The sequence below is a fragment of the Ranitomeya variabilis genome, chromosome 1 (assembly GCF_051348905.1).
Source record: "Ranitomeya variabilis isolate aRanVar5 chromosome 1, aRanVar5.hap1, whole genome shotgun sequence".
NCBI lineage: Eukaryota > Metazoa > Chordata > Amphibia > Anura > Dendrobatidae > Ranitomeya > Ranitomeya variabilis.
The window spans coordinates 687,635,037-687,651,977 of NC_135232.1; the positions used below are offsets into that span (position 1 = coordinate 687,635,037).

Below are 16,941 nucleotides of genomic sequence, written 5' to 3' on the forward strand. Positions count from 1 at the left end.
CATAACACCTCAGCAGTGCCACAGGCTGATCACCTCCATGTCATGCCGCATTGATGCAGTAACTGATGCAAAAGGAGCCCCGACCAAGTATTGAGTGCATTTACTGAGCATACATTTCAGTAGGCCAACATTTCAGATTTTAAAATCATTTTTCAAGCTGGTGTTATAAAGAATTCTAGTTTACTGAGAAATGACTTTTGGGTTTTCATTGGCTGTAAGCCATAATCATCAACATTAAAAGGAATCTGTCACCTCATTTTTCGCAGATAAGCTGTGGCCACCGCCATTGGCCATGTGCACACGTCCAGTATTTTTCGCGTTTTTTCGCGTTTTTTCGCTATAAAAACGCGAAAAAAACGCTTACATATGCCTCCCATTATTTTCAGTGTATTCCGCATTTTTTGTGCAAATGTAGCCTTTTTTTCCGCGAAAAAATCGCATCGCGGAAAAAAAAGCAACATGTTCATTAAAATGCGGAATTGCAGGGGATTCCGCACACCTAGGAGTGCATTGATCTGCTTACTTCCCGCACGGGGCTGTGCCCACGATGCGGGAAGTAAGCAGATTATGTGCGGTTGGTACCCAGGGTGGAGGAGAGGAGACTCTCCTCCACGGACTGGGCACCATATAATTGGTCAAAAAAAAAGAATTAAAATAAAAAATAGTCATATACTCACCTTCGATGTCTTCCCGCCTCTCAGCTGCATGCTGCCGCTTTGGTTTCTATAGCTGGTGTGCGGTGAAGGACCTGTGATGACGTCACTGTCTTGTGATTGGTCGAGACCGGTCATGTGACCGCTCACATGACCGCGACGTCATGGAAGGTCCTGAACCACACCGGCATTTATACGAACGGACGCCTGCAGGTGAGTATAACCATTTTTTTTATTATTTTTAAACATTCTATCTTTTACTATTGATGCTGCATAGGCAGCATCTATAGTAAAAAGATGGTCACACTTGTCAAACGCTATGTTTGACAAGTGTGACCAACCTGTCAGTCAGTTTTCCAAGCGATGCTACAGATCGCTTGGAAAACTTTAGCATTCTGCAAGCTAATTACGCTTGCAGAATGCTAAAAAAACGCGAAAAAAACGAAAAAAAAACGCAAAAAAAATATGCGGATTTCTTGCAGAAAATTTCCGGTTTTCTTCAGGAAATTTCTGCAAGAAATCCGGACGTGTGCACATACCCTTAGGGGCTTATCTACAGTATTCTGTAATGCTGTAGATAAGCCCCCCGATGTAACCTGAAAGATAAGAAAAAGAGATTAGATTATACTCACCTGGTCGGGCGGTCCAGTCTGATGGGCGTCGCAGGTCCGGCGCCTCCCATCTTGATGCGATGTTGTCATCTTCCTCGCTTCATGTCGCGGCTCCGGCGCAGGCATACTGATTTGCCCTGTTGAGGGCAGAGTAAAGTACTGCAGTGCGCAGGCACCGGGCCTCTCTGACCTTTCCCGGCGCCTGCGCACTGCAGTGCTTCGATCTGCCCTCAACAGGGCAGAGAATTACGCTTGGGCAGGAGCCACGACAGAAGCAAGGAAGAGGACGTCATCGCATGAAGATGGGAGGCGCAGGACCCGGACCCTAGTATAGGACCGGACCGCCCCTCGGTGAGTATAATCTAACCTCTTTTTCTTACCTTTCAGGATACATCAGGGGCTTATCTACAGCATTACAGAATGCTGTAGATAAGCCCCTGATGGCAGTGGCCTTAAGGTACCGTCACACTAGGCGATATCGCCAGCAATCCGTGACGTTGCAGCGACCTGGATGGCGATATCGCTGTATTTGACACGCAGCAGCGATCTGGATCCCGCTGTGAAATTGCTGGTCGCTGCTAGAAGGTCTGCACATTATTTGGTCGCTAGGTCGCCGTGTATCGCCGTGTTTGACAGCAAAAGCGACGATACCAGCGATATTTTACACTGGTAACCAGGGTAAACATCGGGTTACTAAGCGCAGGGCCGCGCTTAGTAACCCGATGTTTACCCTGGTTACCAGCGTAAAAGTTAAAAAAACAAACAGTACATACTCACCAGCGCGTCCCCCAGCCTCTGCTTCCTGACACTAAAGCGCCGGCCCTAAACTGAAAGTGAAAGCAACAGCGGTGACGTCACCGCTCTGCTGTTAGGGCCGGAGCTCAGTCAGCGTCAGGATGCAGAGGCTGGGGGACGCGCAGGTGAGCATGTACTGTTTGTTTTTTTAACTTTTACGCTGGTAACCAGGGTAAACATCGGGTTACTAAGCGCGGCCCTGCGCTTAGCAACCCGATGTTTACCCTGGTTACCCGGGGACCTCGGCATCGCTGGTCGCTGGAGAGCGGTCTGTGTGACAGCTCTCCAGCGACCACACAGCGACGCTGCAGCGATCGGCATTGCTGTCGCTATCGCTGCAGCGTCGCTTAATGTGACGGTACCCTTTACCTTATAAGCGACAAATGAGGTGACAGATTCCCTTTAACAGAAATAAACACTTGAAATAGATCACTCTGTAATGACTCTATATATGAAATTCACTTTTAGTATTGAAGAACTGAAATGAACTTTTTGATGATATTCTAATTTTGTGAGATGCACCTCTCTCAGTGAGCTTGCCATGATGAGGTGACAAAGAGTTTGTAACTCTATTATCTATCTTTTCTGAGCTCCTCTTAGCTGGTTTATTACCACAGAGCACATCAAAGTTGAATGTACAAGAAAACAAAGAGCCTGTAAGCAACATGGTGCCCAATGACAAAAGTGATTGTTATCCCTAAATACATGCATTTAAGAAAAAACAAAAATAGACCCTAAAGGTGAATAACCTCTGTAATAACAATATTATATTCAGCGCCACCAGAACAGCAAACTGCAAAAATAACCTACTACTGTACTGTGCCTGCGTGGCGGTGTCAATCAGTTTCTAATTGGTTTTCTGTGCAATTTGCCTGCTGTGTTGCCCCAGCTGTAACAACAGATGACTTGTCTATTTTAGTAAATTATTGTATTTCCCATTAAATAATAATTCTAGAGTAGCTCTTCTGAGAAATCTGCAGATTTAGTATCCAGCCAATATGATGGCGGCTCCAATGGTGGCGACAGGAAGGTCCTGTGCTCCGGCTAGTTGTATCAGGGCGACATCTAGCGGAGAATTTTCAGAATGGCGGCGCGTGTACATCTTACCGTTGCCTTGGTTTTTGGTCACGCGAGATTTGGAGTGGGAAGTGGCCCACAGTACCGCTGTGTGCACAGGCCGTGACTGTGGCCGGCAGCTTGGATACATGTGAGGATTAGTCGCCACCATGAGCAGCCGGGTCTGTAAGAGCTGCGGCTGCACAGATATAGATGTGGACGCAGCCCGCGGAGATGCGGTGTGTACGGGCTGCGGCTCGGTGCTGGAGGACAACATCATTGTGTCCGAGGTGCAGTTCGTGGAGACCGGAGGCGGCGGATCCTCTGCGGTGGGACAGTTCGTGTCCTCAGAAGGTGAGACTGACCGAGGGCGCGGGCGGTGCCAGGAGTGGGCACGGTGCTGTGTGCAGTTCCAGGAGTGGGCACGGTGCTGTGTGCAGTTCCAGGAGTGGGCACGGTGCTGTGTGGAGTGCCAGGAGTGGGCACAGTGCTGCGTGGAGTGCCAGGAGTGGGCACGGTGCTGCGTGGAGTGCCAGGAGTGGGCACGGTGCTGCGTGGAGTGCCAGGAGTGGGCACGGTGCTGCGTGGAGTGCCAGGAGTGGGCACGGTGCTGCGTGGAGTGCCAGGAGTGGGCACGGTGCTGCGTGGAGTGCCAGGAGTGGGCACGGTGCTGCGTGGAGTGCCAGGAGTGGGCACGGTGCTGTGTGGAGTGCCAAGAGTGGGCACGGTGCAGTGTGGAGTGCCAGGAGTGGGCACGGTGCTGCGTGGAGTGCCGGGAGAAGTGAGTGGGGGCACAGTGCTGCCTGCAGTGTCGGGAGAAGGGAGTGGGGGCACAGTGCTGCGTGCAGTGGCGGGAGAAGTGAGTGGGGGCACAGTGCTGCCTGCAGTGTCGGGAGAAGTGAGTGAGAACACAGTGCTGTGTGCAGTGTCGGGAGAAGTGAGTGGGGGCACAGTGCTGCGTGCAGTGGCGGGAGAAGTGAGTGGGGGCACAGTGCTGCGTGCAGTGGCGGGAGAAGTGAGTGGGGGCACAGTGCTGCGTGCAGTGGCGGGAGAAGTGAGTGGGGGCACAGTGCTGCCTGCAGTGTCGGGAGAAGTGAGTGGGGGCACAGTGCTGCGTGCAGTGGCGGGAGAAGTGAGTGGGGGCACAGTGCTGCCTGCAGTGTCGGGAGAAGGGAGTGGGGGCACAGTGCTGCGTGCAGTGGCGGGAGAAGTGAGTGGGGGCACAGTGCTGCCTGCAGTGTCGGGAGAAGTGAGTGAGAACACAGTGCTGTGTGCAGTGTCGGGAGAAGTGAGTGGGGGCACAGTGCTGCGTGCAGTGGCGGGAGAAGTGAGTGGGGGCACAGTGCTGCGTGCAGTGGCGGGAGAAGTGAGTGGGGGCACAGTGCTGCGTGCAGTGGCGGGAGAAGTGAGTGGGGGCACAGTGCTGCGTGCAGTGTCGGGAGAAGTGAGTGGGGGCACAGTGCTGCGTGCTGTGGCGGGAGAAGTGAGTGGGGGAACAGTGCTGCGTGCAGTGTCGGGAGAAGTGAGTGGGGGCACAGTGCTGCGTGCAGTGCCGGGAGAAGTGAGTGGGGGCACAGTGCTGCGTGCTGTGGCGGGAGAAGTGAGTGGGGGAACAGTGCTGCCTGCAGTGTCGGGAGAAGTGAGTGGGGGCACAGTGCTGCGTGCAGTGCCGGGAGAAGTGAGTGGGGGCACAGTGCTGCGTGCAGTGGCGGGAGTGAGTGGGAGCACAGTGCTGCGTGCAGTGCCGGGAGAAGTGAGTGGGGGAACAGTGCTGCGTGCAGTGGCGGGAGAAGTGAGTGGGGGCACAGTGCTGCGTGCAGTGGCGGGAGAAGTGAGTGGGGGCACAGTGCTGCGTGCAGTGGCAGAAGTGAGTGGGGGAACAGTGCTGCGTGCAGTGCCGGGAGAAGTGAGTGGGGGAACAGTGCTGCGTGCAGTGCCGGGAGAAGTGAGTGGGGGAACAGTGCTGCGTGCAGTGCCGGGAGAAGTGGGTGGGGGCACAGTGCTGCTACATCTGCCCTGTATACTGTGGAGCACAGGGGCCAGGGTACAGAGGTCAGGAGCAGGACACAGCAGGAGATCATTGCCTGTCCCAGGCAGCATAATCGCCCCTTTCTCCTGGTACGCCAAGTGTTGAGCTGCTGGGTGATTTGTCTCCATTCCTCGTAATTTCCTGTTATTATTAGATCTGATGAGATTCAAATGTCAAATGAGATTTGGGCGAGGATGAAACTGAAGAACAGAGAGCAGTCGATCATCGCAAACCCTGGAAGGCTGTCGTTTCTCTGAGGATGACTGGTTGCAATGAGTGACTGCTCAAGTTTTTCACCTTTTCTTCATGCACCTCGCAGATAGGGGGTGCAACTCAGCACATACATACATTGTATACATAAAAGTAATTAATGCCTCTATGACTTATCCTATATTGTCCATGATAATATTCAAGTAGGATGTGTAGGTGTTAGAGATGGGCGAACACGAACAGTAAAGTTTGGCGTCCGTACCGAACACCTTCTGTTTGTGCATGGACGTCGAACACGGACTTCACCAGGAAGTCTGTGTTAGGCTGGGGTCACACTGGCGTTTTAAACGGCCGAGTGCAATGCGATAAAAAATCGCATTGCACTCGGACCAATGTTAACATATGGGGCAGCTCCCAGCAGCCGACTTTTTGTCGGCCGTTTTCTTCGGTCCGAGACAATCGTAGCATGCTGCGATTGTCTCGGACCGAGGAAAACTCTGGGCTCACTCGCACCCATATAAGCCTATGGGTGCGAGTGAGACAGCGCACACCACTCGGATATCATCCGAGTGCTGTGCGTTATAAGCGGACCCCAGCAATGGAGGAGATGGAGAAATTCATTTCTCCGCCTCCTCCGCAGATGTGCTCCGATCCTCCCTGTGCGAGAGAATCGGAGCACAGACGCATGACACTCGGCTCCTGCTCTGCTGCGAGCAGGAACCGAGGGTCATTAGCATATCGCATCCGATGATCTCGCATCGGATGCAATACGCTAGTGTGACCCCGGCCTTACTGTTCGGGTTTGGCTGCCCAAACACTGGGTGTATGTCACGTTGTCATGTGCATGACAGCGCGGCAAACACCGCTTCTGATCGGTGGTGAAATCATCCCCACCGGTCAGAGAGCCGTGGGTCCCACACTCAGCTGTGATCGGAGGTATAAAGTTTACCTCCGGTGACTGGTGTCAGCCGTTGCGGAGCGGCTGATAGGAGTATTAGACGGCTCCTGCGCTGTAAATAAATAATTTTAAAAAAATTGGCGTGGGTTCTCCTGTATTTTTGATAACCAGCCAGGAAAAACTCACAGCTGGGGGCTGCAACCCTCAGCTGTCAGCTTCAACAAGTCTGGGTATCAAGAATAGAGGGGTCCCCACGCCATATTTTTTTATTATTTAAATAATAATAAAACAGCTTGAGTTCCCCCACATTTTTGACAACCAGCCTTGCTAAAGCAGACAGCTGGGGGCTGGTATTCTCAGGCTGGTAAGGGGCCATGGATATTTAGCATTTATTAGTTGTGCCAATTCTGGCGCTTTGCCCGACTCTTCTCACTTACCCTGTAGCGGTGGCAAGTGGGGTTGATGTCATATTTGTATTTTCAGGTGACCTCAAGCCAACGGCTTAGTAATGGAGAGATGTCTATAACACACCTTTCCATTACTAATGCTATAGTTACAGTATATGGTAAATAAAAACACAGCCAGAATAAAGTATTTTATTAGAAATAAAACAAAATACACTTTTACTTTTCTATTGAAAAATAACAAACACAATTATACTCACCTAACGCCTATCCCACTGAAGCCCTTGTCTTCTGTAATCCATGTCTGGGGGATAAATAGTTTTCAACCTGGATGGTGCCAAGATGCCACCGTCCAGTCTGAGAACCACTGGTGAATGACCTGCAGCAAGCGTAGCCTCAGTGACTAGTGGTGACTTCATCGAGGTTATCTCCGGCCACTGAGGCTGCGTTCCCAGCTAGGCTGAACTGCCGTGACCTCAGTGAGATCCACGCTAGCACCATGAGAAAAACTTTAGCTCAGATCTCACAGAGGTCACAGCAGTTCAGCCCTGCTGGGAACGCAGCCTCAGTGACCGGAGGTAGCCTCGATCACGTCACCGCCGTTCACTGAGGCTGCGCTCGCAGCAGTTCAGTTACCAGTGGATCTCAGCCTGGGCGGTCGAATCTTGGCACCGTCCAGGTTGAAAACCTTTAATCCCCCAGACACGGGTTACGGCGTGGCACAGAACGACGGACAGGTGAGGGATATTGTTGTTTTTTTTTGTTTTTGTTTTATTACAGGAGACGAGGGATTCAGTGGAATTAGGTGTTGGTGAATATAACTATTTGTTATTTTTAAATAAAAAAAGTAAAGCTGTGTTTTGTTTTATTTCTAAAAAAGGACTTTATTCTGGCTGTGTCTTTATTTACCATACATCATAGGATTAGTAACGGATAGGTGTCTTGTTGACGACTCTCCATTACTAAAGGTACCTTCACACTAAACGATATCGCTAGCGATCCGTGACGTTGCAGCGTCCTGGCTAGCGATATCGTTTAGTTTGACAGGCAGCAGCGATCAGGATCCTGCTGTGATATCGCTGGTCGTTGAATAAAGTTCAGAACTTTATTTGGTCGTCAGACCGGCTTGTATCATCGTGTTTGACACCAAAAGCAACGATGCCAGCGATGTTTTACAATGGTAACCAGGGTAAATATCGGGTTACTAAGCGCAGGGCCGCGCTTAGTAACCCGATGTTTACCCTGGTTACCAGTGTAAAATGAAAAAAAAACAAACAGTACATACTCACCTTCACGTCCCCCACCGTCCGCTTCCCGCACTGACTGAGCGCCGGCCGTAAAGTGAAAGCACAGCGGTGACGTCACCGCTCTGCTGTTAGGGCCGGCGCTCAGTCAGTGCAGGGAAGCGGACGCCGGGGGACGCGAAGGTGAGTATGTACTGTTTGTTTTTTTTACATTTTACACTGGTAACCAGGGTAAACATCGGGTTACTAAGCGTGGCCCTGCGCTTAGCAACCCGATGTTTACCCTGGTTACCCGGGGACTTCGGGATCGTTGGTCGCTGGAGAGCTGTCTGTGTGACAGCTCTCCAGCGACCAAACAGCGACGCTGCAGCGATCGGGATCGTTGTCTGTATCGCTGCAGCATCGTTTAGTGTGAAGGTACCTTAAGTCGTGGGCCTGATTTCACCTGACAATACAAAGGTGACATCAACCCCATAGATATGAACCCCACTTGGCACCGCTACAGGGCAAGTGGGAAGAGCCAGGCAAAGTACCAGAATTGGCGCATCTAATAGATGTGCCTTTTCTGGGCAGCTGCGGGCTGCTATTTTTAGGCCGGGGGGTCAATATCCATGGCCCCATACCAGCTTCAGAATACCAGCCCCAGCTCTCTGCTTTAGCAAGGCTGGTTGTCAAAAATGTGGGGGACCTCATGCTGCTTTATTAATTATTTAAATAATTAAAAAATACGGCGTGGGGACCCCTTGTTACTCTTAATAACAAGCCTTGTTAAAGCTGACAGCTGAGGGTTGCTGCCCACAGCTGTCAGTTTTGCCTGGCTGGTTATCTTTTTTTATTATTAACAGCGCAGGAGACTGCTAATAATTACTCCCATCAGCCGCTCCTGCTGTCACTGTAATTATCGTTAGCAGGCGTCGGATGATGGGATCAGTAGTCCCATCCGCTGACACCAGGGCCCGGAGGTAAACTTTATACCTCCGATCACAGATGAGTGCTCAACGCTGTCTTTTGACAACGTGGGAAGCGCAGCTCTCTGACCGGCGGGGATGATTTCACCACCAAGCAGAAGCGGTGTTTGCCGCGCTGTCGTGCACATGAGTGTGGCAAACACTGGATGTTCCGGACCCCATTTAAGTGAATGGGGTCTGGGTTCGGGAACTGTTCTGGTACCCAAACCCAAACTTCTTGTAACTGTTTGGCTGGACCCTAACATCCAGTTGTCCACCCATCTCTAGTAGGTGTTATTTTCTGCGCTGCAGGTAAAGTTCCACGGATGAGTCCAGGACACAGAGGATGAAGGAATATGCATGTAAAGCGCCATGGAAAAAATGGCGCTATAATAATAAATAATAATATGCAGTTTTATTATAGGTATTGAACTTTGATCTCTTGCTTAACTCCCATCTTGTTCACAAGTCCAGTGACTTGTAAAGAAAATGGGAGTCAAAAACCAAGAGATCAAAGAAGTTCAATACCTATAATAAAACTGCATATTCCTTCATCCTCTGTGTCCTGGACTCATTCGTGGAACTTTACCTGCAGCGCAGAAAAACCACCTACTCATCCTACATGAATATTATCTTGGTTTTAAACCCTTGGTTTCCAGCAGCTGGTTCAAATTGCTCAAAGTGTTGTGGTCTCACAACCTCGCCAGATGAGCAAGTTTTCTACATTCTTAATATGTTTACCACTTGATAAAACCCTTTTTGCTCTCTAGTCTCCTGATCTTGTCCATGATGGGAATATACAGAATCTGCATGAAGGGTCGTGGTCTTCTCTGCTGAATAGATATAGAACGATCTGTGATGGTTTTCTCCGCCACATTGTAACCTGGTGCTATGTTGGTGCTGGTGACTTGCATATTTCCTGTCTGCTTTGTTGTTCGCTGGTTACTATGTGGTTATAACACAATGATCTGCCTGTGTCTGCACAGAGTATTAGGCTATGTGCATTTTTGAGCTCTGCGGATTTTATAAATCCGCAGGTAAAAGGCTTACCTGCGGATTTTATGTGGATTTCACGTGCGGTTTTACACCTGCGGATTCCTATTATGGAGCAGGTGTAAACCGCTGCGGAATCCGCACAAAGAAGTGACATGCTGCGGAATGTAAACCACAGCGTTTCCGCGCGTTTTTTTCCGCAGTATGGGCACTGCGGATTGCGTTTTCCATAGGTTTACATTGTACTGTAAACTCAGGGAAAGCCGCTGCGGACCCGCAGCAAAATCCGCAACATGTGCACATAGCCTTAGGGTATGTTTCCACAGTCAGGATTGGCTCAGTATTTGCTCAGGATTTGACACAGGTGAATTCTGCATCTGAGGTCACTGGCAGGTCACCTGCGTTTTTTACGTGCATTTTTGATGCGTTTTTTCACATGCTTTTTTTTTGTCACTTGAAATAAAGCTTATTGAAAGTTGGCTTTTGGGAAGGAAAAAAAAATTATTTCCTGTTTGCAGATATATTAGGGTATGTGCACACGTAAACGCTACGGGTTGGACGCTACATACATCTGCAGCGTCCAACCCGAAGAGTCCAGATGTTACAGTATAGTGGAGGGGATTTCAAGAAATCCCATGTCCACTATGCATTCAAAGACGCAGGCGGCACACCAGCATAAATGGACATGCTGCGCGTCTTTCCAGACCGCAGCATGTCTATTTACAATGCATAGATGCTCCATCCCCACAGCGTAAATTTCCCATAGACTATCATTAGATGCGGTAAAGCCGCATCATCTTTATAGTCACATGCGTAGTAAGTGCAGAAACACAGCTTACTACACATGTGTACTAATTTAAATAATGTCTTACCTTGTTTCAGCCGGAAGTTCTCGCAATGAGATCAGCTTACCGTGAGAACTGCTGTGCACCTGACCGCTGGGGTTATTCCAGTCACTAACAAAGTTCTCACGGTCAGCTGATCGTGAGAACTGCAGTGTAGGTGACCACTGGATACTGAGTTATCTCCGGTGATCATCTACAAGCTCTGCTGTGTCTGGATGTCAGGCTGGATGGTGGCATATTGCCACTGTTCAGCCAAAGGCATCCAGATGTAGCAGAGCTGGACTCGTCGTGGGACAATCGGTAATTGGACTACGTCGGACAGGGAGTATTTGTGTTGGTTTATTATTTTATTTTGTTTGCAGGAGATGAAGGGCATCGGGGATTAGGCGATGCAGTAAGTATGGTTAATTAAGATTAATAAAGGACTTTATTCTAGCTGTGTCTTTATTTACCATATAACTATAGGATTAGTAATAGATAGGTGTCTTATAGATGCTTCTCCATTACTAATCCATGGGCTTGATGTCACCTGACAATACAAAGGTGACATCAACCCCACAAATATCACCCCACTTGCCACCGCTGCAGAGCAAGTGGGAAGAGCTAGGTAAAGTCCCACAATTGGCGCATCTTTGGATGCGCCAATTGTGGGGCAGCTGCGGGCTGCTATTTTTTTGCTGGTGAGGGCCAAATCCATGGGCTTCGCCAGCCTGAGAATACTAGGCTGCAGCTGTCTGCTTTTTCCTTGGCTGGTTAACAAAAATAGGGGGACCCCACGCTGTTTTTTTGGAGGGGATCCCACTATTTTTGCTAACCATCCAAGGTAAGCAGACTGTAAGGTTCATGGATATTGAATCCTTACCAGCCTGAAATACCAACCCCAGTAGTCTGCTTTACTCTGGCTGGTTAACAAATATGGGGGAACCCCACGCTATTTTTTTTTTAAATTATTTATTTATTAAAAAAGAGGGGACCTCTCTGTGCTTTCCTCTACTTTCTGTGTCATGCATTTCTGGCTGTGTCACAAGATTCACCATTATGTAAATTAGTACACATGCATAGTAAGCTGCGTTACCGCACTTAATACGCATGTGGCTAGGAAGATAATGCGGTTTTACCGCATCTAATGAAAGTGTATGGGTAATTTACGCAGCAGAGACTAAGTATCTCCACTACATAAATGGACATGCTGCGGTCTGGAAAGACGCGCTGCATGTCCGTCTCTGCGGGTGAGTCGCGGCCATTGGTGCACACATCGTGGGCATGGGATTTTATGAAATCCCATCCACTATGCTGTAACAGCTGGATGCTGCAGGTTGGACGCTGCAGATGTATGCAGCGTCCAACCAACCCCCAGCGTTTACTGACCGTGGGAACATATCCCAATATATCTGCAAGCAGAAAATCACTTTTTTTTCCTTCCCAGAAGCCAACTTTCAATTAGCTTTATTTCCAGTGACCAAAAAAACACATGCAATGAAAAAAAACATCAAAAACGCATCCATAACGCATGTAAAAAACGCATCAGAAACACAGGTGACCTGCCAGTGACCTCAGATACAGATTTGGTGCAGATTTCACCTGTGTCAAATCCTGAGCAAATACTGAGCCATTTCTGACCATGGAAACATACTCTTACGGGTGACAGGACTAAAGTTGGGCATAACAGCTGTCGGTTGAATGCGCTTCTGGCTGACCTCTTCCTCTCTAGTCTCCTCCGTACATATGCACGCTCACTATGCGTTTTCACTGGTGTAAGCTGTTGTCAGCCACAGCTGGTGGCCACTTATCTCTTAGGCTAGGGTCACATTGCGTTAGGGCAGTCCGTTTAGCGCATAGCGCTACGGACTGCGCTAACGCAATGTTACAAGCTAGCGCAGATCCCCGATCTGCGCTAGCGAGGAACGGACCGCGAACGCTGGAAGCAGCGTTCGAGGGCTGTCACTCAAATGATGGCACATCGCTAGCGCACGCCCAATGTGGGCAGGCGCTAGCGATGCGTTCGCCATTACAGGCAATGGCGGCGTTAACGGACTACGTTACACCGCGGTGTAACGTAGTACGTTAAACGCGGTCACATAACGCAATGTGACCCTAGCCTTAGGAAAACAAAGAAAAAGGCAGGATTTTTGAAATTCAACATGCCTGATCCTTTTTTTTTTAATCTTTTCTCTGACATCTGCTAGCGTGGGTCATGAGGGACCCCATAATACACATTAGAAAGCTGGACTGTCCCTGCAAAATTGGGGGTGGGGGTGAGTGTATAGGAGGGAAGGAGGTGAGCTGTAAAAATTTTTGTGAAGGGTGAATCCTGTGTTTTCTACCTTTTTATGGAGGTGTTATCAGTCAGTCATTGTACAGGAGGAGGAGGTGAGCTGTGACATCAACTATTGTGAATGGTGGATCCTGTGTTATCTAGTGTATATAGAGGTGTTCTCAGTCATTGCACAGGAGGAGGAGGTGAGCTGTGATATCCTCTATTGTGAATGGTGGATCCTGTGTTATCAGTCATTGTACAGGAGGAGGAGGTGAGCTGTGACATCACCTATTGTGAATGGTGGATCCTGTGTTATCTAGTCATTGTACAGGAGGAGGAGGTGAGCTGTGACATCACCGATTGTGAATGGTGGATCCTGTGTTATCTACTGTATATAGAGGTGATATCAGTCATTGTACAGGAGGAGGTGAGCTGTGACATCACCTATTGTGAATGGTGGATCCTGTGTTATCTACTGTATATAGAGGTGTTATCAGTCATTGTACAGGAGGAGGAGGTGAGCTGTGACATCACCTATTGTGAATGGTGGATCCTGTGTTATCTACTGTATATAGAGGTGTTATCAGTCATTGTACAGGAGGAGGAGGAGGTGAGCTGTGACATCACCTATTGTGAATGGTGGATCCTGTGTTATCTACTATATATAGAGGTGTTATCAGTCATTGTACAGGAGGAGGAGGTGAGCTGTGACATCACCTATTGTGAATGGTGGATCCTGTGTTATCTACTGTATATATGTACTGTCTATGTGTATATATGTTTTTACTGCGTCAAAAACGCAGCGTCTTTCAGTTCCAGTAAAGTGGATGGGATTTATAGAGATCTCATGCCCACTCTGCTTTTTTATTAACACCGCATAAACTGACCTGCGCTGCATGTTTCAAATCCACAACATGTCAATTTCTTTTGCGGATACGCTGAGTTTTATGTGCAGATTATTTTCTACATAGCTTTGCAATAGATGCGGAAAATCAGCCGAAAAGACACATAATTAGAGTTGAGCAAATATGTTCAGAATCGGTCTCCGAATCTGAATTTGCCATATTCGTGCCATGTTGGTATGCTCTTCATGCCAAATTTATGTTTGATGATCGCTTCCGAACATATTTGGTGAATTCTACTCCCATTGACTCAAGTGACGTTTGGCGATTATTGCAAAAGCAATATTTGCTGACGATTTTAATCGGAACCGAATTTTGGAAAATTTGCTCAACTCTACACGTAATCTGCACATGACTGTATCAATAAAATTTTGCTAAAGCCATATACCAGAAAGTATCAAAAAAACAGCAGCTTTATCCAAAGTATGAAACCAAAAATAGAGATAAACCGGAGTGTAAAAAGCCATAAAAATAAGACAAATAGCCTAATTTTACATAATACGCGCAGAAATTCTGCAACATCTAAAACTCACCAAATACTCATCGTGGGAATATAGACTAATGTGTGTGGGTCCTCTTATGTCAGGGGAAATAAAGATGGGCTGCTGGTTTTCAACAGGTCCCATCCTTGTGTTGTCAGGGGCAATAAGCCACTATCACAGGTGTCAAGCAGCAGCTTACTACTCTACTTAGAACACATAGACGACGTGTCTGTTCGTTATATGTATGGTGAAGATGGGCGTGATAGCGGTCTGATGACTTTTTGTTTTTTAATACCTCACGGTGGTCAATTTTCTCAATTTTTATCACAATGGATCTGATTAAAAGGGATGAAAAACTTATGTCTTCCATTTTTCATCCGATCTTATATGGATATTCTGAACGTTATGGAGCAGACTCAGTAGCTGAGCCCGCTCTACACAGGGCAGGTGCTGGCTGTGTTACACAGCCTGAACCTGTCTCTAATGGCAGCGACTGGAGCTAGCTCTCTTTGCTACTGTTAACCTCTTAAAAGCTGATGAGAATCACTGGCAGCCGCATTTAAATCTCACAATCATGGAAGGATGTCTATTCAGGCACCAATAACTCTCCACTGCCCACATCCGATGCCAATCATTTACTATGTTAACTGGGTGGATTTTCTATTAAGGTCAATAGTAGTAGAAGGGGTTAACAGTAAAAAAAAAAAAAAAAAGTTAATTCTTTTTCATGTTTTTCTTGCTAAATTCATAACACAACTCTTGGTGTTTTTTTTTTTTTGTACTCGTTTTTTGCTACAGAATAGCACGTAAACCACACCTTTTTGTTGCATCCCATGTTATCATTAAAAAACTTATTAAAACACAGAACAAGGTATGTTTTGTGTCTTTCAGTAGTAGTTTACATTTTTCTGCCCGAAAAATGTATGTCAAAAAACTTATTGTGAACTTAGCCTTGGGGTATGTTGACACTGCTTTCAAAGCTAGGCTGTTGGTGTGAATTCTGCACTAATTTCCACATGAAAAAACTGTTTCAAATACTCTTTCAATTAGTTTCCTATTGATTGGGCAGCACGGTGGCTCAGTGGTTAGCACTGCAGCCTTGCAGCGCTGGGGTCCTGGGTTCAAATCCCACCAAGGACAACATCTACAATGAGTTTGTATGTTCTCCCCGTGTTTGTGTGGGTTTCCCTCCAGCCTCTCTGGTTTCCTCCCACATTCCAAAGACAAACTGATAGGGAATTTAGATTGTGAGCCCCATTGTGGACTCCGGTTATAATGTCTGTAAAGTGCTGCAGAATATGTTAGCGCTATATATAATAATCTTTATTTTTAAAGATTTCAATGGGAATCCACATTGCTGTTCAAAGTGTGATTATTATTATTATTTTTTTTATTTCTTTTCTGCATTACTTATTTTATGCATTTTTTTTTTTTTTTTTGGATCTGCTACAAACTTGACATTGAAGTCATAAAGCTGCAAAAAAACAGGGGTTAATTAAAAAAAAAAAGCATAACAAATCCACATGGATGGTGTAGCTTTCTTTTGAAAAATCAGATTTTTACTAATGTAAATCCTTTACTTTTTCCCTACTATATAACCTTGCAGACAAGAACCCGGTAGAGAATAATCCAATATCTAATGTGATAGGCTTGACGTTTGCATCAATGCTAGTTCAGTGCTGCCACATACTACATGACATGAGTAGAAAGCATTATTGTCCCGCATCTATTCCTACGTCTTATTTCCTCCTGTTGCTTTCTCTGAAGCCTGCGTGGCCTGCGACACATAAGAGCAGAATTGGTTTTACATGTTCTAATTAAATTTGCTCTTAGCAACTGGACGTGAGCGGAAAATCAACAAATGTCAGAAAAAATTGGATCTTTCTGAGCGTACGTCTGGCGAGTGACATTGTTATGCAAAGCAAAAATCGGCTCCTGAGCTTTTTCCCGTCATTGGAGTTTGAAGACCTCTTTTATATTTGCACCTTGATCAGACCCATTACAGCCGGACAGGAAATCAATCACGCACCCTGGCTGCCAGCCATGCTGCCGTTACAATGCTGGCAGTATTGAACCATTGTACTTCATAGACTTAAGCAGTAAAGTAGCACTGCCCTTGGCTTGTTAGCCGGTAGGCGGCCGCTGATATAGAAGACTTGACTTGTGCACAGATTTGTATACAATCACTATAAATGATCTATATTTCCATGGCGGGTTCTGTAGATTATGGGCATCTGTAAAAACTACAGATAGCACTCCTATGAGAAAATCTGTCGCTTGCGAGAGCCTGTAGCATCTACATTGTGGACCTCCCACCAATATAATTGGACATGTGCACGGTCCCATAGACTAACAATGGTCTGCTTAGTTTATCATAGTGCAGTCCTGTTTTTTTTTTCACGGACCCATAAACTTGCAGTGCCGATTTTGATCCAAAGTTCAAATCAAGATCAGACATGTGTCCATGAGTTGCTGTGGACCTGTGGGTTCGTGAAAATCACAGACATGGGAATAACCTCAGAGCCTATCAAAGGTGCAAGTGCTATCTGTGAAAACCATGAATAAGACTTGTATGCAAACATTGGATCTCTGAATGAGGCTTAAAGGCCCCGTCT

General features: G+C 47.3%; 1 protein-coding gene across 1 annotated transcript in view; it reads left to right on the top strand.

The window, feature by feature from the left end:
• Positions 1–3,170: 3,170 nt before the first annotated feature.
• The window catches only part of BRF1 (BRF1 general transcription factor IIIB subunit), a 313,755-nt gene continuing 299,984 nt past the window's right edge, over positions 3,171–16,941 (top strand). The window contains exon 1 of the mRNA XM_077266113.1: positions 3,171–3,469. Coding sequence (XP_077122228.1) covers positions 3,286–3,469 — 184 coding nt within the window. The 5' untranslated portion in view covers positions 3,171–3,285. The remainder of the gene's footprint in view (positions 3,470–16,941) is intronic.